Consider the following 27,279-nt stretch of genomic DNA (forward strand, 5'->3'; position numbering starts at 1 on the left):
GATCTGGAAAGACAGAGGCGATAGACAGAGGGCAAGTGCTAAGTGATCCTGCAGATTAAGGTTTAAAAAAACTGCAGATAGACCCACATTTCGGCCCAAAACTGCACTCGAGAAAAATGGAAAAATATATATATATTTGTCATTAAAATAAATATATAAAACTAAAAGTTAATTTGTGGGAAAACTGTGACTTGGTCAAATAAAAATTAAAAAATAGGATTCGCTATTTGCAATATGTGGCAAATAAATTCCCTCATTTACAAATAAGTACGTTTCGATTTTTTAAAGTTTCAATGAAATTCGCAGAGAAGGAAAGGGAATGCCTGTGCCCAGCTTTAGAGATAAGTGCCTTTGATTTCCCAGGACGGGGAGTCCTTGCCTCGCGGCCTCGTGAAGTGGATTACCTGTGTTCTGGCACCCTTGAGTTCACGAGAGGTGCATTTTGGGTTGTGCCCCGAGGGTCTCGCGCTGTGCGAGACCGGGCACGCGCTCGGTACATTAAGGCCTTACCTGACTGGATGCTGAAAGCCGTGCGCCCCCTTTGATCTCGCGCTGCTTTGATCTCCACCCGAAACGGCCTGTAGAGACGAGAACAAGAGACGCCATTAGAAATCCCCTATGAATATTCAGTAGCAGTGCACGATTATACGAGTAATTACTGGAGCTTCGAGGCCTAGGAAAAAACTGCAGTTCATCAGCTGTGTCAAAAAACATTTGCAAATTTAGCTGTATGCCAAGGCAAGGCAGTGTATGTTCATGGAACACGAGCAGGGCTTTATGTGGGCCGGATCCGAGCACCGGCAGCTCTAAAAAGCAGATGCCGAGACGGGTTCCTATCGGGCTCTCCATTTTCGCCGTCACCCTCGGAGAGAAAAATAACTCTTGCATCTGCAGCAGTTCCACCCTTAACTGCTTTTGATGTAACTTCAAAGAGACTCGTTAAAGTTCTTTCACAGTCTCATTTCAGAACTAAAGCATTTTCAATATTCTATATATTTTTTTTTCAAAGCCTGAGTTGTTGCTTATTTATTTTGTGCAACTAACAACCATTGACAAAGCCAATAGTCCTGGCTTGTTGCAGGTATAATCTCACTTGTTGCATTACATATCTGGATGCAGTGACAGAAGCAGCAAAATACCAGACAGACGGCACACTATGTTAAGCACAGATTTTCAGTTTAGGTGTTTTTAAGCCACACCCTTAATTACATCGGCCACGCCCCTTTGAGAATCCGCCCCGTTTTTTCATTCCATTTAAAGCGCTGAACCCGAGAGAGTAGCAGCACAGCCAAGAGTGATATTTACAGTACCATAATGTTCCCAGGCAGCTCGTGGTCGTGACCTTTTGAGGCCCCAACGCTGGTTTCAAGAGTTTATATATGTACATGGAACTTCTCACGTCAAGCAATATAAATCCGCGTGCTTTACACACTCCAGACACCGCCGCCATGTAAGCATTCATTCGGGTGAGGGCAGGGCACAAGTCCTAAAAAAAGAAGTGGGGGGACTCTCCAAGGTAGGCGTGGTCACAGGAAGTGACATCACGACAGGAAGTGACATCACGACAGGAAGTGGCATCACAACAGGAAGTGGCATCACAGCAGGAAGTGACATCACATGTAAGGCAGATCTATCATTTGCATATAATGCAAGATTTAACAATTGAAGCTGCTTGGTACTTAAGCCTGTGACTTAAGGTCCCTGCATGGAGGAATTAGCAGCCCAAATGTGGATGAAGTTTGGCGAAGGTGACATGAACACATTTTCAAAACGCTACAGGAAAGTTTGACTGCAAGATTTAGTATGCATTACAGGTTCCCAGAGAGGCTGCTTCCCACACTCGACAATGACTATTACACACAGTAGGGCTCCATATTCACGTTATTCTATTGATGAGTGTTATATGTTATCTCCCCACCTATTGTAAACTAGCGACTCTGTATTAAATAGTTTTGTCCCAGCTGCCTCTCTCTTGCTGTGGCTAGATTTATTTATTTTATTTATAAAGTTTTATATAGCGCGAACTTGATCCCGAAGGATATCAGAACGCTTTACAATTTGCAGCAAAGGTAACAAATCAGAACATTAGTCTAACATTGGGAATCTTGGCTGAAGACAATGGAGCTGCCGGGGCATTAGCTTGGGTCAATGCCTAAATTTTAGATATATTAACTGGCCATTGTATTTATTTTAGCAGATTTATTTATTTCTATTTATTTTAGGAAATGTATTTAGTTTTGGTATATTTTAGTTTGACTTATTTGCCTTAATTTACTTCAGTGCAACAAAATATAAACATTGCTTTACTTTGTATTAATACTGTTTATTTTTGTGATAGTTCCTAAAAAAAGGGCCGATTATGACTCATGCATTGTAATGGTTGTTTCCCCCTTTACAGAGACTACTTACTATAAAATCGGGGTGGGCCTAGCTCATGATGTCATTTTGTGGGGACCCCTTGAAGAAAGCGGGCAGAACCTTTGCAAAACTTTGTGCCCCCCTATCCAGTAGTGCATTTATCCAAACACTGACAGGATTGAGCCTAAATTAAAAATATACTGACATACGTAATGCCAAGTCAGACGTCATCATGGAGTCATGTTTAAATGAACAATCCAGCACCATCCTACACCTCCCCATTCCACAAAATTATACAATTCAGACCAACAACACAAACTAGAAGGGGGCGTTGCTGTCATCATTAAACATTCCATGTGGAAACAGCGACACACGGAAGAACACACAAGGGTACACCATCATACTACTTACATTTTGTAGCCTGGTGTCAATTGTTCAATGCAGGGCGTAATTTGTGCCAGTGCTTAGCGCCGGCACTTAATTGGCAGGGCCGGGTCTAGTGGGACTCTGATTCTACACGCACGAGGCACACAGTGCATGTAAAATGTTTTCATTTAACTTACAGCACACTTGCTAGTACTAATACTTAATTAACTCCTCAAGTCTCGTGCAGCCGCATCGCATTGTGTTTAGTTTTTCACATCTCAGTTTACCCTTAATTGTTCACGATCACTTGAATAATGAAATATTCTGAGTGGGAGAGCTCTTTGGCAGCACTCTGCCAGGTTTCTCTCTCGTCACTCTCATGCTGCTGTGTTAAAGAGCCTTGGTTCTACCGCACAAAGAATTAGGGTGACCAACTGGCATTGGTGCAAATTCAGGACGGTGAGTGTAAAAATTCAGGACAAAGGGTCAAAATTCAGGACACAAATTCAGGACAGGAGGTCAAAATTCAGGACAAAACTTTAGGACAATAGGTACGTTTTACAGACACATCAGAGGTTGTGCAATAGTATATAAGTAAGCCCAGCCATTTCCAAAAGTATTCAACCATTTGCAAACCTATCCATCATGTATCCTTCCATCTATCATTTCACTCATCCATCCCTTCATCCATCCCCTCATCCATCCTTTCACTCATCCTCCATTATCCATCCACCCTTTCACCCTATCCATCTGTACACTTATCCATCCACTCTTCATCCCATCCATCCATTCACTCATCCATTTAGCCATTTACCCTTTCACCAATCCAGCCATCCTTTCACTTACTAATCCTTCCACCCATCCACTCTTTTAGTCATCCATCCATCCTCCCTTTCTCTCTCCATCGACCCTTTCACTTAGCCTTCCTTCCTTCCATCCATCCATCCATCCACCCACCCATCCATCCATCTACTCATCCACTCATGAATCCATCCATTGCCCCTATCACTCATCCATCTATCATTTCACTCCTTCACACATCTATTCATCCTTTTGTCCATCTACTCTCCCTTTCACTCACTCATCCATACTTACACCCACCCTTTCACTCATATGTCCATTCATTCACCCTTGCACTTATCAATCCATCCATCCATCATTTCACACATCCACCTACCCCCCATCATCCACCCACCATCCACACACCCACTCATCCATCCTTTCACCCACCCACCATCCAATCCACTGATCCATCCTTTCACCCATCCACCATCCACCCACCCACTCATCCATCCATCCTTTCACCCACCCACTCATCATCCATCCATCCATCCTTTCACCCACCCACTCATCATCCATCCATCCATCCTTTCACCCACCCACGTATCCATCCATCCATCCCTTCACCCACTCTCCATCCATCCATCCTTTCACCCACCCATCCATCCATCCCTTCACCCACTCTCCATCCATCCATCCTTTCACACACCCATCATCCATCCATCCATCCATCCGTCCTTCCCCTCATCATCCATCCATCCATCCCCTCATCATCCATCCATCCTTCCCCTCATCATCCGTCCATCCTTTTCCCTCATCATCCATCCATCCTTTTCCCTCATCATCCATCCTTCCCCTCATCATCCATCCATCCATCCTTTTCCCTCATCATCTATCCATCCATCCATCTGTCCTTCCCCCTCATCATCCATCCATCCTTCCCCTCATCATCCATCCATCCTTTTCCCTCATCACCCATCCATCCTTTCCCCTCATCATCCATCCATCCATCCATCCTTCCCCTCATCATCCATCCATCCTTCCCCTCATCATCCATCCATCCTTCCCCTCATCATCCATCCATCCTTTCACCCACCCCCTCATCATCCATCCATTCCCTCATCATCAATCCATCCATCCCCTCATCATCCATCCATCCATCCTTCCCCTCATCATCCATCCATATATCCATCCTTCCCCTCATCATCCATCCATCCATCCATCCATCCTTCCCCCTCATCATCCATCCTTTCCCGTCATCCATCCATCCTTCCCCTCATCCATCCTTCCTTTCATCCATCCTTCCCCTCACCCATCCATCCATCCTTCCCCTCATCATCCATCCTTTCCCGTCATCCATCCATCCATCCCCTCATCCATCCTTCCTGTCATCCATCCATCCTTTCCCCTCACCCATCCTTCCATCCCATCCATTTATCCTGCCCTTCATCCATCCATCCTTCCCCTTACCCATCCATCCATCCCATCCATTTATCCTGCCCCTCATCCATCCATCCTTCCCCTCCATCCATCCATCCATCCATCTCCTCATCCATCATCCTTCCCCTCACCCATCCATCCATCCCATCCATTTATCCTGCCCCTCATCCATCCATCCTTCATCCTTCCCTTCATCCATCCTTCCTTTCATCCATCCTTCCCCTCACCAATCCACCCATCCCATCCATCTATCCTGCCCTTCATCCATCCATCCTTCCCCTCCATCCATCCATCCTTCCCCTCATCCATTTATCCTTCCTCTCATCCATCCTTCCCCTCCATCCCTCATCCTTCCCCTCATCCATCTTTCCCCTCATCAATCATCCAGCTACCCTTCCACCCATACATCCAGCTATTTACATTTTCTCTCCATCCTTCCCCTCACTCATCAATCCATCTATCCTCTCTCATTATCCATTTATTCAATCTTTCATTCATCCATTCACCCTTTCACTAATTCATCCAGCCATTCACACATCCCTTCACTTACTTACTCGCCCACCTTTCCATATTAATTTTGAGCTGAGCCCTTTTGAGAAGAGGCCCATCAAGAACTTCACCCTCGCTGCAGGGGCCGTTCCAGGACTGGGACAGAAGCCACCCAGGGCGGAGACAGGATCCACCACAGGGGGGGACAAGAGCCATCACAGGCGGGGGTGGACTGGAGCCACAACATGGGGGGACAGGAGCAGGAGTCATCACAGGAGAGGGAAGGTGATCCACCAGGGTGGGCATGCAGTATTCTAGTATCATCTTGGGCTTCTCGCTCCCTCCTGCACAAGACAACGAGAAGACAGGCTCTATGTCCAAAATGCCACCCCCCACTGTGATATACAGTACTTACAGAAGATACTCTAAGAGAACTGATTGAACTGATTGTCCTCCATACTTTGTTCATCAGTGTGGGTGCGATTGTGCCATTTCTTTATTGTATTACATTATGCATGTTTGAAGAACCGAGGTTTGCTTACAAATTAGGGACAGTAATTAAGCTCGGTGAAGAGAAGCAGGTGCTGCCTCGGTGTAATCAGGGGTGTAATCTGGCCGAGTCTAGGATGTTTGGGGCCCTGGGTAGAAATGGATGTGTGAGCCCCCCTCTAAATAGCAGATACAAGACGCATTCAGGGCTGTTTGCATGCGAATGGATGCCCTGCTCCTGAACCTGCAGCACCTCCCTCTGTCACCTTCACGCACCTCTTAACAGCTCATCAAGGGCTGGAGGTGTGAGGGCTGCCATCCCGCTGCGCCTCTACAGTGCTGCTGCTGCTGGGGGTCGGAGCTTTCATACAGCCTCGGAGTCAAGAAGGGAGGTGGGGGCAAGCTGTGCCCGGTTCAAATTACGGAAATGCTTTATTTACTTTGTGCGCGCCGCGCTCCCGTTTTTTTAATGGTGGACGCGGTTTTGATTTAGCAGGGTGGACGGCGTCCACCCTGAAAAACCCTCGGAAATAAGTGGGGGGATGCCGTCCACCCGCGTGGTACCCCGACTCGTGCCCTGGGTGAGGGGGAAACCATTGTTATTTATCCAGTGAAACTCTAAATTGAAACGGCTGACACACCACCATTATAAGTCCACAGCAACCAATTAGACGCGTGTTAATGATGCAATAGGGTAGAGCTTGGAAGCCCAGATTGGGCGGACATGAGCTCTAAAAATGCTTCATACATAAACATATACATAAATGTGGTGGCGCAAGGTCATTATAACACATGCACGTTCTTGTGTCTTACTAGCAGGCCTGGAAATAGACATACTAGTGGTAGGCAAAGTTCGTTCTCCTACGTCATCAATAACCATGTTAATTTCTAGGAATATTTTCATGAAGCTTTAAACAAACTCGAGCCAGGAGGCCTCCATCGCACTCTTATGCAAGTTATTGTCTCTATCCACATACATCTCCTGAACATACCACTATGGGCTATATGTAGGTAATACGTGTTTTGCGATTCGCATATTGCGATTTTTAGGGAATCGCAATTAGAGAATTGCAAAACGCAATGTTGGTAGGATTAGCAAAATATTTTGCGAATCACACCTATTCCTTATTTGTGAATCGCAAATTGAGATTCGCAAATAAGGAATACCTTCCCATTCATTCGTATGGGCTAGAAGGCCCATAGGAATGAATGGGAAGACATTCTCAATTTGCGATTCTCAATTAGAGAATCGCAAATTGATAATGCAATTTCAAGGTTGCAAGGGTGTCAATAGGACACCCTTTTGCACCCCTGAAATAAACATGTGTGCACATGTGGCGCACATACAAGCGCTTAGGACATGTATGTGCGCCACATGACACTTTGAATAATGCAAAAAAAGTGCATTTTTCAAAGAAATCGCAAATTACCACCAATTTGATGTTGGTGGTAATTTGCGATTCCTTAAGCCAAAATCGTACAACTTGGGTGCTTCCTACATTGCATCCTAAGAATCGCAATTTGGGATTCCTAAAATGCATTCGCAAAATAAGGCATCGCAAATTTTGCGATGCCTTATTTTGCATGTGGGTTTTTGTGTGCTACATAGCACACTGCCCAAATTGTGATCGCAAACGTTGAAATGCTGCGAATTTCTGCATTTGCGATCGCAATTGGGCTACTTACATATGACCCTTCATGTCTTAAACATGTATACACGGCTGAAGAAGCCTGGGCCCTATCCGGGTCAAGGACAGAGGGTGGCAATTCAATTTGTGCCGAAACGCCATGCGCTGAGCAGTGTTTGCAGAAGGCATAAGTAGTAGTCCCAGTGGCTACTCAAAAGTGCTCTTCAACAGGTGTTTGTCTTGATAACGGTGAGGTGGATGCCCTCCTCGAACAATCATAAAACAGACTCTGGTCTGTGGCACAATCTTCGCAATCAGGACATGCAGGTAGGAGAATCAGAATCCTGCGAGACGATTCTAAAGGCAAAACAGTGCTATACCATGCTATACAAATATGGTAGTATAACTTGATCCTCAAATGTACCAGATAGGTTTGGAGAAAGAAAGTCCTTGGTCATGGCAACAATGAGCAACATTAAAGCAAATGCAATGACCAGTAGGCATTTAGTGAGACTTGTCTGCTGTAACAATATATTTTTCATATCGAAAAATATTGAATATATATTTTTATTTATTTATATGCAGTCTGTCTACGCACAGCATAAATGAGTATGTCTGAACATGTAAGTATTATTTCATTCATGCACATAAGCAATAGATGCAGATACATAGGGATTTATTCCTTGTACATCACTATTAACCAGTACAGTGCTTATATTATATATATATATTAGTATACACATAGTTGGATCTAGATATGTGGGTATGTCTGTATACATCTATATATTTATTTTATTTTAGTTACCGCAAAAACAGGAAAAATAAAAAAGAACTCTATATATAGCAATAAATACATGTATTTGGCATTAAATATATGTGTATTTCATAGTACATAATACATACATCTTAACATATAGGTGGTGTGTATGTGACTGGCATTATGCCTTTCTGTAGCAACACATATATGTCACAGTATGGGAATCTGATTATACTGTAGGTACCCGTTAGAGTATTACAAGAGGTTCAGAAATAAAAAAATGACTACATACCTCACTTTCTAATATATATATATATACACACAGACACACACACACACACAAACACATACACATATATATATAGTGCATATTTTTACATAGACATGGCAATATGCTTGTCACGATATAAAGATAAGGTTGTCATTAAATATGTGTTCTTCTACATGGAACACGCTCCCAGATATAAGCAGATACAATAATACCGGGGGAGGGAAAGAAATAAAAAAAGAACCATAATATACAAGTGTATATTAGATCATTTAAATATTGCTGCTTCTATGTACATATGGGTGTGTATATATAGGGGTATTTATGCCTTCTACTAAAACTGTACAAAGTGATATGTGTATATATGTATATATCTGCAAGCATATTGCTCCACATTTAGGGGGCATATTTACAAGCCCCCATTGCCACCACAACGTCACTTTCAGTGACGTTGTGATGGCACTAGGGGCTTTGCCTTATTTACAAGGCATCATTAAGCCACTTAACGTGGCTTAATGCTGACTTATAATAAGGCACCCTTTCACGCTGTATTTAGCATGAAAAGGGGGGCAATGGGTGTTGCGGTGGGCGTTCCACCGCAACACAAATTCATTTTGACGCTGCCCCCTATTTACAAGGGTGGCGTATATAGGAGGCAGCGCCAAAATTATGACAAGGGAAAACCTGATCTTAAACAAGTGAAACGAGGAGAAATGCTTTATTTCTCCTTGTTCTTGTATTGTGCAGCACACATAGAAACAGCAAATTGCCGTTGATTGTTTATGTGCACGAAGGTGCCCCTTCCTGCACATAAACAATAAAAAAAAAGAAAAGACATTTTGAAACTTCTATGTGTGCTGCACTAAGCAGCACACATAAAAGTTACAAAATGTAATTTAAAGATTGTTGAAGTAAAGGGAGACCTTCCTGCACATAAACAATCCTTCCCTCAACGCAGATACCCTTGCACTATAATGTAAGGGTGCCACCATTGGCGTTAGGCTGCTAAGTTTAGCGCCAGCGCAGGGGGAAATGCAGGGCTGCACAATATTTTCTTAAATATGGTGCAGCCCTGCATTTCTGAAGTGGCGGAGTGCAGTGTTAAGCCAGGGAGGCTAACGCTGCACTCCATCACTTCACTGTAAATAAGCCCCTTAGATGTGTAATTATGTCTCTATACATGTATATGTTAATTTCAGCTATTTGAAAAAAAAAACAATATATATTACCACAACAACAACAAAAAATATTCCCTTCATCCTTTGTCCCATTTTCCTCTCTCTGACTCGCCCCTAACTTTTCTGAGTACTACTATAAACTCCCAAACATCCTTTTCAAACTTCCCCATCGTTTTTAGCCAATTCACCCAACTAACAGGCGCACAGGCCTACTACTCCCAATAATAACTTACAACTTCCCTTTTCTAATCCACCCCCATTATTCTATTGCAACTCAAATCACTACTAAACGCACAAGAACATGAGAGTACAAACGTAAACTTACCACAAGTAATACACAAGGAAAAAAGGAAGCACATATTTCCAATAGACTAACTATTTAACTAGATTCTTGAGTTCAAGAGAAGCATACTATTCGCTGCAAAGTGCTTCAACACCTCATCAGGGGTAATAAGTGCTATATAAATTCAACTTACAATTACAGTGTTCATGAAGAACATATTATTTCCCACTTTAGCAAAACAGTAACAAAACTTACATCCAAAGGCCAGAGTGCTTTCCGGGATGTGGGCCCAAGTGAAAGAGCACCATTGTACTTTCTCTGACTCCCAGGACCAATACATTAGTTTTACTCTAGTAAACTGAGGACCCGTGAGATAACACTACAACTTAACCTAAGTGGTTACCCCTGTAAGTTACTCCTACTCTAGTTTCGTATGCCCACACATACATCTCACACCTAAAGCTCCAGTAGTGAGTAGATTTTCCTGTTCTTAATTGTCTGGTGTTTTAGGCTAGGGAGCTAATATCTCTGACAATCAACCTCCAGTTGGCAATTGTTTATCCTGAACTTAGTTTTTAGAATGGCCTATAGGCAGCATTAGCTCTCTTGTCAGTCTTAGCTATATAAAAATATAAATGAATAAAAACATATATAGAGAGTCTTTGGGTCAGCCACTCTCATCAATGTATCTGTTCAATTGTCCTTCACATTATTTGCCACCCACCACAGCATACAGCATGGGGCCTGCCCACTTCAGCCATTAGTTCTCCTGCACTGTGGGTGAGGGCATTTAGCTTGATTAAATGTGCAACTCTGCCTAAAAAGAAGTGCAACTCAGTGCCAGGGCTGCTGGGCCAATACTTTTTCCAATGCCTTTTATTTTTAGTAATCATCAGTACTCATCCGTTTTAATTTGTTTTTTAGTTATCCTCGTGTGCTTAAACTGAAAGGCATTTTGTACAAGACCCTATCGACCCTGGAGCATCACTATTTTTGACGCTTCAATAGCATATCACCCACGTCAATTTTTACGAGGAGGCATAAAGCATGGCTTAACACCACCCTGTAAACATGTCTCTTTCCGCCGCAGTCCTCTGTGGCAAAGGGGCATGCAATGGGTGTTGCTGTGGACGTTCCACCGCAAAACCTGTTGATTTTTGACGCTGCACCAGATTTCCAAGGTGTAAATCTATACCAGCGCCAAAAACGCTATGCAAGTGCAGGCGGTAGAATGGCGCACAAGGAGAAATGCTTTTATTTCTCCTTGTTTTTGCTTTTTCTAAGATCAAAAAGCTAATAATGATTGTTTATGTGCTGGATGGTGTCCCTTCCTGCACATAAACAATCGTGTGTGCTTCGGAATGCAGCACACATAGAAGTAACAAATCACCAATATGGATTGTTTATGAGCGGGAAGGGACAACTTTCTGCACATAAACAATCATTGCCTGCAACACAGGCATGCAAGGGTGCCTGCATTGGCACTCGGCAGCTAATTTTAGAGCCAGGGAAAGGAAAACACAGGGGTGTGCGATGTTGTAGTAAATAGGGCGCATCCCTGCGTTTTTAAAATGTCGTAGCGTGGCGCTGCCAAATTTGGCGCAGGTCTATGCTCCAACATTTTCTGATGTCTGCAGGCTACAGTAATTCAAAGCCAATAAAAACCTTTTGCTTGGGCCTTTAAGGATCATTTTGCCGTGCTTTGCTAGGATGCACCCACACTGTTCTTTTCAATTTATATGAAATTAGTATTTTTTTATTTACATTTCTAATTGCAAGCATGCGGCCACTAAATTTAGGCAGGGACGTTTCCTTTTCTTTTTATGTGGTATATGCGTGCAATCAAAACTAAATAACTAACGCACCAGATTCCCAAGTCCAAACCTATTGTCTTTGCCAATGCTTGTTCTCTAATGACTTGGGCCAGCGAGATGTCATCGCACACGTCCAACTTGAGTTGTTTATCTTACACGTTCGCCGCACTGTAGCGTCTGCGGCCTGTGAGATAGCATCGCCCAGCGGGGCAGGCAGGAAACTGCAGCACAAACTCATCTTGACTCCGTCACGAGCGCCTCGACAACACTTCCGGCCTCTCGGGAGAGTGCAAGAAAAGAATGTCCACGCGGCCAGCAGGGCTCTCGGGAGAGTTCTCTGGAGCGCCTTCAGGTTTAAGTGCAGCGCCCCAGAGAGTGAGAGTGCTGTGCACTGAGTGACGGGCTGCATTAGGGGACATTTGAATGGAAGGCTTCAAATGATGCTTCCTTCCATACCAGAGTGAAGACAGGGCCTTCCGTGCAAGGGGTGAAGATCACTTTCACCAGCAGCTCTCACCAGCGCCACCCATTGTTCTGGTACAGGGGGACCCCCTTACTCAAGGTCATTGCAGACACTGTTTCCAGTCCTGAACGTTTCACCTGCAAATCAACAATTTCTAGAGTGTCAGTCTAATCAGTTCAATGGAAGCAAAACAAAACCCAGAATGTATTTAGCTGTCACACAAAAGTCCAACACTGGAAACAGTATCCGCAATATTGTATTGTATTGTAATTGCATTTATATAGCGCTTACTACCCTTGACGAGGCGTCAAAGCGCTTTTTCGGCGAGTAGCACGCTACTCCTGAACCCATAAAGGATTAGTGTTGAATTACTATAGTGAAATATGAAAGTGATTTATGTGGTGGATAGGTTAGTCAATTATTTGGATTCAGAAGGGTAGCGCTGAGAAGTGGTTTTAGACGCGATAATGAAGCAAAAAAGAATTTTTGTGAAATAAATAATTTGCCTGATAACACAATTCAAGCAAGGAAGGTATAATGCATCCATGTTTTTTGGTTTCACACTGTACAAATAGCCAATAAATGGAGATCAATGGGTATTTATAAGCTGGACGGGTGCAAGTAGTCCTCATAGTTTACAGGCAACATGCACCTTATCCATCGTTTCACCAGTCGGGAAAGAGGTGCATTGCATAAAAAATGTGTCCCAGTGGTCATTTGGCCACTGAAACTCAACTGGTATAAAAAAGACCCGCTTGTGAAAAACAGGCATGGTGTTGTACTTCTGGAACACATATGGTATGGTGAGATTTCATCACACCAAATAATATTGCAAACAAGGGAATCATTCAGCTAATAGTGTTTTGACAAATATTCTTTACAACTGAGTTAAACATATTTTTTATGAAAATCGGCAGTGCTTATACTAAAGTTATATGTTGTAACGGAGAACAACAAAAGACAACAAACCAGGCAAAACTACATATAGTAAAACAATAGTTCAAAAGAGGCCAAACAAAACACTATTCGCTGAATCATTCCCTTGTTTTCAATATTGTTGTTATCTACTCATACCTAAGCTCACAAGGGGCTATTGGGTTGCCCTTATTAAGTTATGCATACATGGCGTTTGCGCAATGCTTGCGAAATCTCTTGTAACGAAAAAAAATCTTGAAAGGGGCTTAAGGCCCACTTATTATTAACCTTTACTGACCATTGGTTGGCTCCCACATCACTCTTGTTTCCTTTCTTCCTGTTGGTCACTGCCTCCTCCTGCCTGCAGTTTCCTGCTCGCTTTATGTCTTCGTCCTTACTATGAAGCTTGCTTCCGGCGGCCAATGTCTCCTTCCACTGTCCGCGCACTTGTAACACACTTTTTTTTTTTACTTTCCAGCATCTGCATTCTGTTCGCTGCTTGCCGTCCCTACCACCACCTCACTTCAGTCGCTAGACAGGGCAGGACTGGCCATAGCGGGCACCGGGCAATCCCCCGGTGCGCCGCACGGGTGGGAGCCGGTTTTGGGCACCCAGGGCCGATTTTGTTACAGGGCCGTTTTTGCAGCATAAGAGCTCGACGGCATCTCCAACCCCCATAGTGGAGAGGGGGGCCGGCCGAGCACTTTGCCAGGGCCGGTTTTGGATCCCAGTCCGGCCCTGTCGCTAGATGCCCCTTCCCTGCATGCTCGGTCGTTGATGGACTGTCCCTTCCACCATCTCGCTCCCATCACCTCATGCCCCTTCCCCACCCCATTGCTAGTCATAGCTTGTTTTATATAGATAGCTCAAAGTCGACTGGAAGGACTTGGAGCACTTTACATGAGCACTAGTTACATTACACAAGGACTAATTCCTTTTTACTGGCTCAGAGAAATTAAGTGATTTGCCCAGAATCACAGGATGCTGAGCCGGAGCCGAAACTCGAACCAGATTCCCCAGATCCAAAGTCAGCAGCTCTGCTGTAATGCTCAGTGTTCAAGCTGCTACAATTTGACACGCTGGTAACTGCAATGGGCATTTGTTCAAGAATATAAACTGCATTTTAAGTATAGGGAAAATCATTTTAACTTGTTTGTACATGCATAGCTTAAAGTAAAAAAACCAAAAACAATATGACGCGTTGGCCGTGGCAACAAAGTGCTGTGAGATGTTTTTCTAAATATAGGAACTGGGAGCAGTCCCTCCTTATCCATGAGTGGTTAGACAGTAGTATTGCATCGTTCTTTTAAATATATATTTGCATAGTCAATTAAAACCAGTGCACAACAGACGGAAACATTGTCATAAAAGACAGACGCTGAAAAGCAAATAGCCAGGGGATCCCAGTCTCCGATGTCAAATGTTTCACGCTCTTTAGTTGATTAATAGAATTTCTTGGAAAAGAAGAAAAAAGAGAAAATCCTATTGAAACCAAGCTTTCGTTTAAATTATTCAAATGTATAGAACAAAATTAATATTTTGGAGATTTGCATCACAAATACTGGCACATGTTGCAGTAGAATGAGGGCCAAACTCTCCAAATGAGTCTCTTGAGTACTAAAGGTAATTTATTTGTGTATTTTATATAGCGCGCAGCTACCCCAAAGGTAAGGTTTGCTTTTTTTGCAGTCTCAACATGAGTCTTCATTTAAGAAAATGTATAAGAAGTGTCCCATAGATCAGGATGGGTAAAATGAGTAAAATTGTATTTGAGCTGGAGGCACCAACATGGGCAGGCAGACAAAGGGTGACAAGTTCTATTGCGCTGAACATCAAAAGGCATTTTCTATGCATTGCTCATTGCTGCCAATTTGTAAAAGTAGAATGTGTGGCATTATGGGTCTAAAAAACACATATGCTCTAAATCCTCACTGATATGAAGAGAATGCATTTTTTAAATTCTGACGGCTTAATTGTGCAAATGCATGAGTGGTTTTTTAATTTGCAAGATAGGATTTATTGCCCTGTAATACTTATGCCAGCTGCTAACCGCTCCTGGCAGCAAACTCCTTCGCAGGTTTTTTCAGCAAAATAAGTGAAAAACTCCTAAGGATGGTACTATTGACTTTACCAAAAAAATAAAACTGTCAAAAATCTATATTTTTTCCGACTGCTAAAACCCATTTGGTCTAACCTTTTTTCTCACAATTGTTTTATTTAAAAAGTTGGGTGCTGCATGAAATCTACAATATTTTCCAAGAATGTCATGAGATTTGCAGAAGACAAGTCCCACAATAGCGGGCAGACAAAGAATGACATGGTAGGTAACTACAACAAACCAAAATCTGTTTAATTTTGCAGCAGGTAATTCACTTGGATTACGTTCAGGAACTGTTCTGCCACTTCATCACCAGCTTTGTCAGTAATAATTTACATCATAGGGAACATTCCTTTTAATCACTACATATGTGTTACACTGTCAAGGAACTGCAAACATTTGTAGTAGTACAGATTATATTAAAACACACATTATAGTTATATTGGTATCGTAAAAACGGAGTCTTAGAAAGTACCCATTACCTGCAAAAATACAGCCACTTGATACCCCTAAAAATAGGTTCAGTCTTAATGAAACCCCACTTCATTGCTTTGGATATTATGTCTTGTAATAGCATGAATTCCAGTAGACCAGGTAAAATGGTTCTCAGTTGCTGCCTGTGGATTAGTCAATTTCTTTGCAAAACTTAAATTCTCTTAAAATGACAATATAGGTGCCAAAAATGAGAAACTCATAACACATGTTCTCCTTAGCGTGCACAATATTGGATCTGTTAGCACCTACTGCGCCAGCTTGACTAGTCTTGCCCACAGTATCAATATGTCAAATATCTGCCTTCATATGGGACCCACTCACTCACGACCTGGGTCGGTCTGTAAAGGACAATTATTCGGTGCAGATGTTAGCGCAATCATCACTTACTGGCCTTTGACTGGTTTCCAGTCGCTCGTCTCTCGCTGCGAGGACCCAGGGTCGCCATAATGCCGGGTTGCTGAAAAGATAAATGCTGCGCTGTTAGTCTCCCTGGGCCTGTCATTCTGCACGAAAATTACAGAGAAATCGTGGAAAATGTCTGTCATTAAATACCGCCTAACCTCTGGAGATATTTCCATGCTGGTTTCAACACAAATGTATTTAGTTGAATGTGGTTCTTTGAAGCAGTTTTTTCACATGGCTACCTCAGAGAAACTTTGATGCAACTCCCTTATGCAGAAATTATGTCCTTTCTGTTAGTGAACACCATTTTTAAGGAGGCAGGCTGAGAAAGCTGAAAAACTGACATTTGTGCAACCCCTTACAATGACCTGTTTTGCAGGTTTCACTTGATTATTGACTGTATTTCTTTTTTATTTCAAAATAGTTTTATTGTTTTTACAACATACAACATATAACATATAGAAAGCTTCCACTCCATATAAAGCCAAGTGTTATGTCGATTTTGTAAGCCTCTTTGGCTGATGACTTCACAATTGCCGAAAGTTCCTTTTGTATGGGTCTACAGGCACATGCGGCTGCCATCAAATAGCACACATTTAGGCCCTTAATATGCAACTGAATAAAATTATAAGTGGCATCACAGTCCAGTGAGTGCTTTTCTTAAATTAGGTATTGGCTGCTCCTTGTTACAAATTCAATCAGCCACTAAAGAGGCAGACAGGAGTCTATAATGCTGGTGTCATTATTAAAACAGGACATACATATTGGGCTTACATTGGCACAGCAAAAATATAATATATTTACAATAAACAAAACCAAGCAAAACATAGTATTTAAGCTCATAATTGTAACACTTTTCTGGTGATTCGTCCTTTTGATGAGGGTTTTAAACCACAGTTGTTCTTAAATATTAAGTTTGAATGATTGTAGACAGGGACTGTCTTTGTTTTGCCTTTTCTGTGGAGGCAGAACACACTTGGAGGCCTTTGAATAATAATAAGAACCAGCATTTGTAAAGCGCACAGCTACCTCAAGAGAGGTGTCCCGCGCTGGGGGGCCGTCTGGAAGATTAAAAAAACTATTGACCAGAGTCACATGGTGCTGGGCTAACCTGCCGCCAGCGCCAGGGATCGAACCATGAACCCCGTTGTAGTGTCGGGCCTCAGGCCCACATGGTGACAATGACTGACACAGACGCCAGGCGGTATAGTGCAGTAACTGGCCCGAGCATCGAACGTCTGTCTTGTTTTCGTCTGTCAGATTCCTTCGGACAGTGGTGAGTTTTTGGATACTGAGGCAGTAGCCTCATTACTCCACATTCATTTCGAATTTTTTTAGTCGCTGTTTAGGTTGTCTTATTGATGTGTGACGCTTTGTCACAGTTGAGGTTGTATCACATGGTCAGCTCAGTGATGGGCCTGGCCCGAGCATGTGCACCCGGGCCCTTTTATTGGCGGGGCCACTTCACTCGTGACACCCATGATGGATGGGTGTGGGGGTGCGAGTGTGCCCAGCCCTCACGGGAGTGGCTGGGGATACAACTTCCTGCTGAACACTAGAACGTGTCCTGAAGGACACTACACCTGTGGTCCGGTCAGGCACGCTGGCCGCTGCGCCACACCTCTTCCAGTCTTTTACAGATATGTAGCACTGTTCAGATCTAAAACTCATTTACAGGGAGGTGGGATAATTTTGCAGCTAATTAACCGAATGTGTACTATGGATGTCTACCAACTTGCATGCACTAAATAAAGAAAGTGTGAGCAAGTGGATTTCACATTATTTTAGTGTCCTTATGATCAGAAATACTACTCTAAATTCTCATTACTAAACAATAGTTAGTTCTTGTCACTTCATACACGCCAAAAAATAGGACAACTTTTGAGACAAAGTTGGGCCCCTAAATTATGGGCCATGAAAGGGGGGGTGGAATGCAAACACTGAGAAGGAGCGAATCCCCCCCATTTCCTCCACCCCCGTTTCTTGCAGTGTTACAGAGTTCACATAACATCAGCGGGGGGGTTGCCGAGCATGTGTTTATTTTACTTTCCGCGGTTGTATTTTAGGCCTGGCAAGACGCTGAGGCCATCTCTCAGCCGCTGCAGGAAATGGCCGTCATCGGCGCATTGTTTCAGCTGCAGGGCGCATGCGCCCTCGGCGCTGACGTGAACTCTGAGGGCGAACATGTCCCTACTGTACCCTGTCAATCTGCAGCAGGCCTGGGAAGGCTGCCGGCTGTGACCGGGCCTTCACCTCTCAACTCCCGGGCACCCGCCCTGCTGGGGGCGGCCGCTGCGTGCTGACTTCGGAGATACAGCTGCAGATATCCCATGGCTGACATTAATCACGGCTGTCCGAAACAAGCCGCCCAGCCTCCTGTTCGCGCTTTCAAGTTTTATGAGAGTTCCAGTATTTGTGTCAATTAGAAACGGGAAGTTGAAAGTACAGTGTAAAAAATCCAAGGACTTCAGTTTTAAAAATATTTGCCAAAATGGAACTCATTATACAGTCGTGAAACCACAGAGACTTTTTGGATGGTAGCAAAATGGAGCAAATCAATTTTGTACCACTTTCCCACTTAAGTTAAATGTAGCAAGGATGCAAAATTAAGGGATTTCACGCCTGAACTTTTCATGAAACTCTGGGCAAAATATCTTAAATGTTGAAGTTTTTCAAAGTCTTATTTTTATTACTAATTGCGGATGAACTGCTTAGTCAAAATAGGAGTTAGGATAAGGCGGCAAGCCTGCAAATTCACTTTTTGGAGATATATATATTAGGCAAATAAAATCAATATTTTGACGCCTCTCTACTTGGAAATTAACATTTTAAATGATATTTTGTCTTGAAAAGAAAAAGGGTAACTTAAGAAGGTTTGATGAAGAATTTACCTCAAGTATATCCCCCATAGTTTGCATTTCAGTAGTGTAATGAAAGTAGTTTGCCCCATTTCTCTTTATGTAACTAGCAAACTACTAAATCTGCCTGTACCACTGTTTGTTTTGTTTGAACCTTTCTTGACATATCCTGTGAGCTTTGTTCCTTGTCTATATAAAATAGCAAATCTAGATTTTGTCTGGGGTTTTTGCTTGAACCTTGGCACTTTTGACCCAAGATGTCTTACAAGAACAAAGTTAATTTCTTAGTCTCACTAACCAGTTGATACTATATATTGGAGAATTCTCTCAAAATCTGACTGTTCAATTGTCACTACTTGTAGACCTGAGCAAAACACCTATGGTAGGGGATCAATCTTATTGCGTTAATTTGATAATGTATAGAACAAGCGTGCATATCAACAACTCAATAGAATGCACAGATGTGAGTAATTCAGAAAAAACCTAAATGCATTTGCACCGCTCTAGACGTGTTTGGAGCAAAATGCTATAAATATATTTTTTTCAACAATTTGTGACTTGTAGGCAGTTTTTTGCTTTCATTACCCAGCTCACTGCTACTCATTCGGAAAGATAATAGAGCGCGTCAACAACACTATCATGATTCAAAGACTTTGAGATGATCAGATTAGGCACCGATCAGGTACATCTCTCATCTGCAGGTTGCGGAGTTATCTAGCCATCGGCATCACATATATCACTCTGTAAGCACATTTTCTTCCATTCTAGATTACAGAAGACACTGGGAGATGGTTACTTGACCCTGTTGCGTTAGAATTTTGGTCTACTCAATAGATTGTCAAAAGTCACCAAAAGATTTAAACTAGGGGATTTCCTGCTGTGAGTACAAACCATCAACATACAGATATTAAGATATAAGAGCGAGTTCACAGCTGCAGATACCTCGAGGAGTTCCTTCCATGCAGTAGGCCAGATAATGTAACCTGTGCCAAGTACCAGTGTTAGCTTGTTGAGATGTCACTGCAGTGTCTATAAGACAAGATCTGCCATTGGCAAGGCACTGCAGCGCTTTAGACACAGTAGAAGATACACCTTAGGAGCTCACTGCAACATGACCTACAAGACTGACATATCTGTCTGCTTTAAAAGTGCTAAGTGTATCTTTCAGGTACTTCTCAGCACTGAAGATGATTATCATAAGGAGAACGGAGACGCTAGGAGTCCAATCGGATGATGTTGGAACCCTAGTCTGATAACCGTCAGTCACGACCCTCCTTCTCAGCAGAGTGCAGTTGAAAGCAAGTATTAAGAGCTTGGCTTTCTGGAGTTCCTGCAATGGCTATGGTGGAGAGCTGGAAGGGGCGTATGGTGGTTTTGTGAGGTTTGAGTATGGCAGAGCTCTCGTTCGGACATGGCAGAAAGGTTCTGGAACAAATGGGTGGCGAGATGCCACATACTACTTTAGCACCAAGGGTGAGGAGTTTAAAGAGCGCCATGTGTCTGGTTGGCAGCCAGTCGACAGTCAGCTTCAGGGCCGAGAGCCCAGTTTGCCATTCTCTTGGTGTGCCACTTTCAGAGCAGAAGGGACTGCCATGGCCCAACCATACCCAGGGTGGCCCCGCTCTAATCATGGCTTCGTGCCCTGTGGGGCTGGGTTAAACATTGTTTCCAGGTCCAATCGTGGTTTCCAATCTGCCCGCGCATGGCTTAGTTTATCACACTTTGTACTACTTAGCTAAAGGCTCTTTTCTGATTTCTTTAACAGAGAGAACCAGCGCTTGAATGAAACATTTTGAAATATACGTGTAGCAGTGACAGTAGACAACAGAAAAAAGGCCTTATTTTTTGGATTCTTTGCACTGTTCAGAAATGTTCTGCTCTCAGTCAATTCTTTCAAAAAGTTCCACACCAATGTAAGCTGTAGTGGTCTTATACGTGTCAATCATTATTTTGTGCCACCTCCTTGTATCCTCTTTCCCTCTCTCCTTCTCCAACTCTTTCATGACATCCTCTTGTCTGCTCCTCTTCAGCGCTTTGAAGTGGCCCAAATACGAGTTAAGCACTGTAGAAACACCCAGCATGGAATGACTGTTGCTGAAAGCACTATATTTTTTACAAAACATGTCCAGCCAGCACTGCAGTATGAAGTGTCTACATTATGCCACTCTCCAAACTGTATTTGTTCCAAAAGGGCTAAGCAGGATTTTAATATCTGCAAAAGTGTAATACCAAAATAGTAATTGCACAAGAAATAATGCCTTTATGTTTGCTACGAACCGCGAGTTAATCTAGGCTGGCCATTTCCTTGCCTTGTGCATTGCCATGCAGTCTGCCAAGCCTCCACCTCTGTGTTTTGGTCTTTCTGGTCAGCACAGCCAAAAGCAATACCTACTGTTATCAATTGTTTAAATTAGATACAAATTCCTCAACCCAGAAGAGTAAAACTCTTGCCCCTAATGTTGGTGCATCATTCCGCCTCCTTTGAAGTGTCTGCGTTGCCATGTATGCTGTACTTTTTATAACTCAAAAGTAAAAGTAAAGTCCACATTTGTAAAGCGCACAATCACCCGTAAGGGTCTCTAGGCGCTGGGGGGCCGTCGGGAAGATTAAGCGAGCTATTGCCCAGAGTCACATGGTGCTGGGCTAACCTGCCGCCGGAGCCGGGGATCGAACCGTGGTCCCTAGATTCCAGCGTCAGGCGCCCTGGCCGCGGCGCCACACCTCTCCCACCAAAGTACATTTATTTGTCACACATTACATTCTTTATCTTATAGATGCATTTTATACATAATGCAATCGTGTTCAATGTTTCTTTGTTCACTGTTGTAGGCTTTTTAAAAATATTTAAGCCAGGACTCTAAATCCAAGCCAGGCCTATTGTCTTGGCCAGTGCGTGTTTCCATTCCAGCAGGATTACTCAGCCGTCTCTACCAGACCTCTCTGAGTTACATTTCTTTTCGGAAGGCAATGGCCACTTCTATTTCCTACGACGTCTACCTTACTTTATTAATCTAACTGTCCAACTGGAAAATTCAGGTTTTTTTTTTTTACATTTTCTTCTTACTACTTAGTTACAACAAATCTTATATCTTTCCAGCCTTGTAACCAACTAAACAACAATATTTTCCAGTTGTGTGGGGCGTGTCAGTGACTGGTGAATAAAACATCTGTCTTTCCAGATTTCCAAGAATTAAGTTCGCAAATAGTGATTAGTGGGTGTGTCCTGTAATTTATGGGCTGATATACGCAGGGAGCAGATGTGGTCTGTTGGTTAAAACGTAGGCTTTGGAATTAAGGCAACCCGAGTACTTCTAATCCCATCTCTCCCACTTAACGAAGCTGTGTGACCCTGGGCAAATTGCGTTATCTCTCTCTGTGTTTCCTTATCAGACAAAACTGCATTGCACCAGTGCAATGTTAGGTAATCTTGACATATTGGCCGGACCACTGGAATTATTGGATTGTGCAGCCACTGCGATCTTCGCATAATTATAGATTTGCCACATAATCCATTATCTGCCACGTATTCTGCAGATTTTAACGAAAACATTTTTTTGTTTCTAGCTCAAACGGTTCAAAAGTTAGTAAAAATGCAGCAACATGCCACGTGTTGCTGCGCAGTGGAAGGATAACCAGTCACCTTACTGTAATGTATTGCTATATTTAGGTGTTAAACTGTTACCAATGAGGTACAACCAATGCCAAGACAGTGTTAAAAAGCTTTAAAATGGCAAAATAAATCACAAATTATGCAGCGTAATGTTGCATAATTTGCATTTTCTTGCCACACAATTTACTGATCCTAGACGCATAATTTGACCCTCCCCTGCCATATAATTCTGCCATATAATTCCAGGGGCCCTGCCTAATGGCAAATGAAGAAAAAAATGAAACACGTCATTCAGTTCAGTTCTTTGTAGCATAAACGATTTACTTTACACAGTGAAAAAACAGAATGCATTTTTTTCACGTCATCTTTTGTCGGATGTAATTTTAAAGTCTGGTACAGAGGTAGATTTTAAGCACTCCCAATTTAGCGGCGGCATCAGTTGCATCAACCAACCAATGCACCAAAGGCCTTAAGAAGCACCAGTCTATTGGTGCAAGTGCTATTTTGTACCAGACGGCTGGTGCAAATTTCTTTTCCCCACAGGTTTTTCATTGAAAATGTAATGTTTTACTTTGATCAGGTAGTGCAAATCTGGAGAAAACTTCAATGCACCAGGGGAAATGTGTGTCTGTATATATATATTTATATGTAGATATATGTTCCAGCAGAAATGTGCTTTCGCCATCAACAGCACTCGTTAAGTGTTCGCGTATAGTCGATGCTTAAATGAAATTATTACTGTAACCGATTTAAAGGGGCAGAAACTAGGAGACCAGGGCATACACTGGTGAAAAAAAGAAAGCAAAAGCCGTCACCACCATTTTACTCCTTGCTTGAGAAGAATTTGAGGAACTAATGATACCCGTTTTTTAAAAAATAATAATACAAAAAACCTTAAACTAATTTTTCACGATCTTTGCTGCTTTTGTTGTAAAAAAAAAAAATGGAGCAATATATTTTTCCTTAAACTTTGCATAAACTTTTCACCTCTGTAACAGACAATATCTCCATGCCTTTACATTTCAAGGGCAAAATCTGTTTGGTTCGTGTGTGTCTTTGAACGAGTGCAAAACTTTACGGTGTGTGCCCACGTTTTTATTAATTAAATGTGTTTTGCTTCCATAGTGTTGCTCCAAACTACCCTGCATGTCAGACTCACCACCCAGTTCTAACCCAAGTTAGTCGTTTGTACCAAACTCTGCGATCACGGACTACCCCCAGGACCTCCAGGGCACCAGACCCCTCGTCTGCCAGATTACCTGCTCCCACTGCCCAGTGTGTGCCTCTTGCGTGCAGCGCCAGGTGAGTTTTTATTTATTTATTCATTTATTTATTTAATGCGATTGCGATACATACAGGAAAAAACAATTGCAAGTGTACAAGTTGTAAAGTCACGCAGGGAAGAGATACAAATAGAAAAAATTGCCAATGTACAAGATGCACACAGTGCTTTGCCAAGTGTTGCCTGCCCCGCGCTCCGTACACAAGCTCCCACTCACACTCACTCACCTTTCTGTGTGCCCAGGGGCATGGAAAGCGGTGTGGCCGGCGCCGCCGGGCCAGGCGTGGGTGAGCGCCGCCTGCTTGAGGGAGCACCGGGCCGCGTCCATGCTGCCTCTCTCAGAGGAGTCCCTCTCTCTGGTCCCTCCCGGGGCAGTGACCGCGGCTGCCTGGAGTCTCAGCGCACAGGTTGCAGCTCTTCGGGGTCGCTCCTGCTCTCCGTGCAGCGCCTTGAAGTCCCTGAACTCCGAATGAGCCCCGCCGGGTGTGGGTGACCCTTTATCTCCCCTCCCGCACAGCCCACTCGGCGCTCGCCGAAAGTAAACAAAGCGTCAGGTACAGCGCCGGGGGAGGGGAGCGCTGTAATTGGTTTCTTCGGCTCCTTTTACAGGGATCAGTTTTTCATTTGACAGCCTGTGGGCGGGGTCTAGGAGATTGTTTTGTGTCTGTCATATGCATGCCAGCATTTCAACTTGGATAAGAGGGAGACACATGCGTGGGTGCAACGGCCTGAATTACGCGTAACGCGAAACGGGTCGTAGGAGTAACTGGAGAGAGATGTTTCACCATCTTCAAGAAATAACTTCTTCATCGAAATAGGCCATACACACACGCCTAAGTAGAATGTACCACGCATGCTCACTTCTAGGAAGTGAGCCATGCATAATAATGTCATAAATTCATCACAAATCAACATAATAGGTAAAAATGCATAAACCAATACACCTGTAAGAAGAGATCGTGACCAATACAAGGAGGTAATGAAGAAGGCCTCAGATTACAAAGAGCTGCTCTTACCCACATAATACACAAATTGTGTTCTTGTTGTAATCTGAGTCAGTATTTGTAACTGTCTGTAGCACTAAACTACACATCTGTACACTTGGAGGATGTGCAGGTGATGAAGATGAGGGTGGGAGAGCACATTAGAGCAGATACTCCTGTTTGCACAGTGCAGTAGTGTATTTGAGTTCAACTTTTGTGGAAATCTGGTGGCACAAAATGTACTAGTCTGCGTGTATACCTGGGAGGTCAGCTGGTAATAAAGGGGAGAGGGTGGTAAAGACCAGAGTGGGATAACATTGCAGCAGAGACAATATGGTTCTTACAAAGTAGAAGCGTTATTTATGTCACCGGCTTCAACTTCAGAGGACGTGGCCAAATGGCTAGAGCGGTCAACCTCGAAGCTAGAGAACCGGGTTAAAGTCTCCGCAGGGACGCTCAACATCCTGTGATTCTGGGCAAATCACTTAATCTCCCTGTGCCTAACAAAATGAATGCGTACTTCTGTAAGGCAACTGGTGCTCATCTAAAGCACTCTGATACCTTCGGGTCGAGTTTGCACTATATAAAACACAAACAAAAGAACTTTTGTGACATTAAGGAATATGAACTGATAGAAGTGGACATAACAGGTAGCATCGGTAACAAAGGGAATTTCGCTGCAGGATGGACACTGGACAGCATGGGTGGAGACAAGCTCCCCCGGATGGAGAAGAACAAATATGATGGAGAGGAATCTATGTAATAAAGAGAAGGTGTACTATATGTCTGGCTCTGTGTCTTCTCCTATCATCAAAACTAGTGAATATTCATAATCCCACACAGACGAAGAAGGGTGCATATGGAATGGCTACAGAATAACCCTGCCTAATTTACAAAAAGAAATGGTGCCAGGGCACTTGTTCGGAGACCACTACAGCTTGCACCACATATTACCGTTGGTAGCACTGTCATTGATAGTATCAGTACATCTACTAACCATCACAAACCTACAAGTGTGATAATTTAGACTATTTGATCCCCCCAATTTTATCAGAAAGGCTTGGGCTGCAGGCACTGTTCATTTTGAGTGTTTATTAAATTAATAATCAACAGTTGTTTTGCTAATCTCTAAATTAAACAGACAGTGCCACCATGTGGCAGACTGCCACAAGTGCCGATGTTGACAACTAAGGGCTGGTGCCAAACACCGTAAACCACTGGCTCAAATTAAGCACTGCCCTTACTGGATGCTGTTAAGCAGCAGATTGAAGTTATCAAAGTACCAATGGAATCGTGGAAGCTATACAAGAAGATGTTTGGGCCACTAATAAAGGGGCATGCTTTGTACTCCATGTACTGGCGATGGATCACACATTTTTGTTGAGCAGAGGAGCAGGGATTGATCCCCAATTTTTCACGCTCGCGCTGTGCAATTCAGCCAGTAGAGGGGTAACTATCTCTAACATCAAATGTTAATGCTTTTGTTCTTTAAAAAAAAAAATCTTTCTTTTTGGGGTTTTCATAAAGCAATACAACATAGCATACAGTGCAAATCAACTCTGCAGGCCAATAACCGTCCAACCAGCTACCCATACCCTACCCTGCTCAGGAAGTAATAATATTCCATACACCAAGCCTGCAAGAAAGATTACTGTATATTATTAGTAATCCACACTAAGTGATCCCATCAATAGCTTCAATATTTCTGTCTTGATGAGAACATCAACCGTTCCTAATCAAAGTCCGAATCTAGGGTCCCACTTGTATTAAAGTTGTGTATTAGTTGTCTCCAGGCTGCCATGGCCTCAGGGGCTTTCTTATCAGTGTGGGAAATGCATATGTGATGTTGCTCAAGAGTTCCCCATTCCAAAACACCACGCACCCCTAAATCTATTCTCGGCAAACTGCTCCTCATCCAACTCTCAGCAACTAGAAGCAGGGTAAATTGCAGACATTTGTAGGACATTTTATGTCCTCTAGGTTATTTATTAACCCCAGCAGGCATGCCACAGGCATCCAGGGAATTGCAATGCCTGTGACTTCCCCTACTCTGGGAACCACCTCCCTCCAGAAATTCAGAACTTCTTCACAGTACCAGGCGAAGGAATCCTAATTCATCCTCCACACAACAAACACATCTCATTGTCTTAGTAGGATCTATCCTATTCAGCCATATGGGGGTTATGTATGTACAATGCAAGTAATTGAAGTGCAGCGATTTGAATCTATGATTACAGGATACTCTCCGTACCAAGCCGCATGGAAGGTCCCAATCTTTAACCTCAAATGGCTCACCCAGATCTCCCTCCCATGCTGCCCTACT

At 43.2% G+C, this 27,279-nt stretch overlaps 1 protein-coding gene across 1 annotated transcript in view; it reads right to left on the reverse strand.

The window, feature by feature from the left end:
- RIPPLY3 (ripply transcriptional repressor 3) overlaps positions 1-24,516 on the reverse strand; it is a 33,303-nt gene extending 8,787 nt beyond the window's left edge. The window contains exons 1-3 of the mRNA XM_078656872.1: positions 24,201-24,516; positions 16,209-16,278; positions 511-578 (exon numbers count right to left, since the gene is read on the reverse strand). Of these exons, the coding sequence (XP_078512998.1) occupies positions 511-578; positions 16,209-16,278; positions 24,201-24,301 (239 nt within the window). The 5' untranslated portion in view covers positions 24,302-24,516. The remainder of the gene's footprint in view (positions 1-510; positions 579-16,208; positions 16,279-24,200) is intronic.
- Between the last annotated feature and the right edge of the window lie 2,763 nt (positions 24,517-27,279).

Source organism: Lissotriton helveticus, chromosome 8, assembly GCF_964261635.1.
Source record: "Lissotriton helveticus chromosome 8, aLisHel1.1, whole genome shotgun sequence".
In the NCBI taxonomy this organism is placed as follows: Eukaryota; Metazoa; Chordata; class Amphibia; order Caudata; family Salamandridae; genus Lissotriton; species Lissotriton helveticus.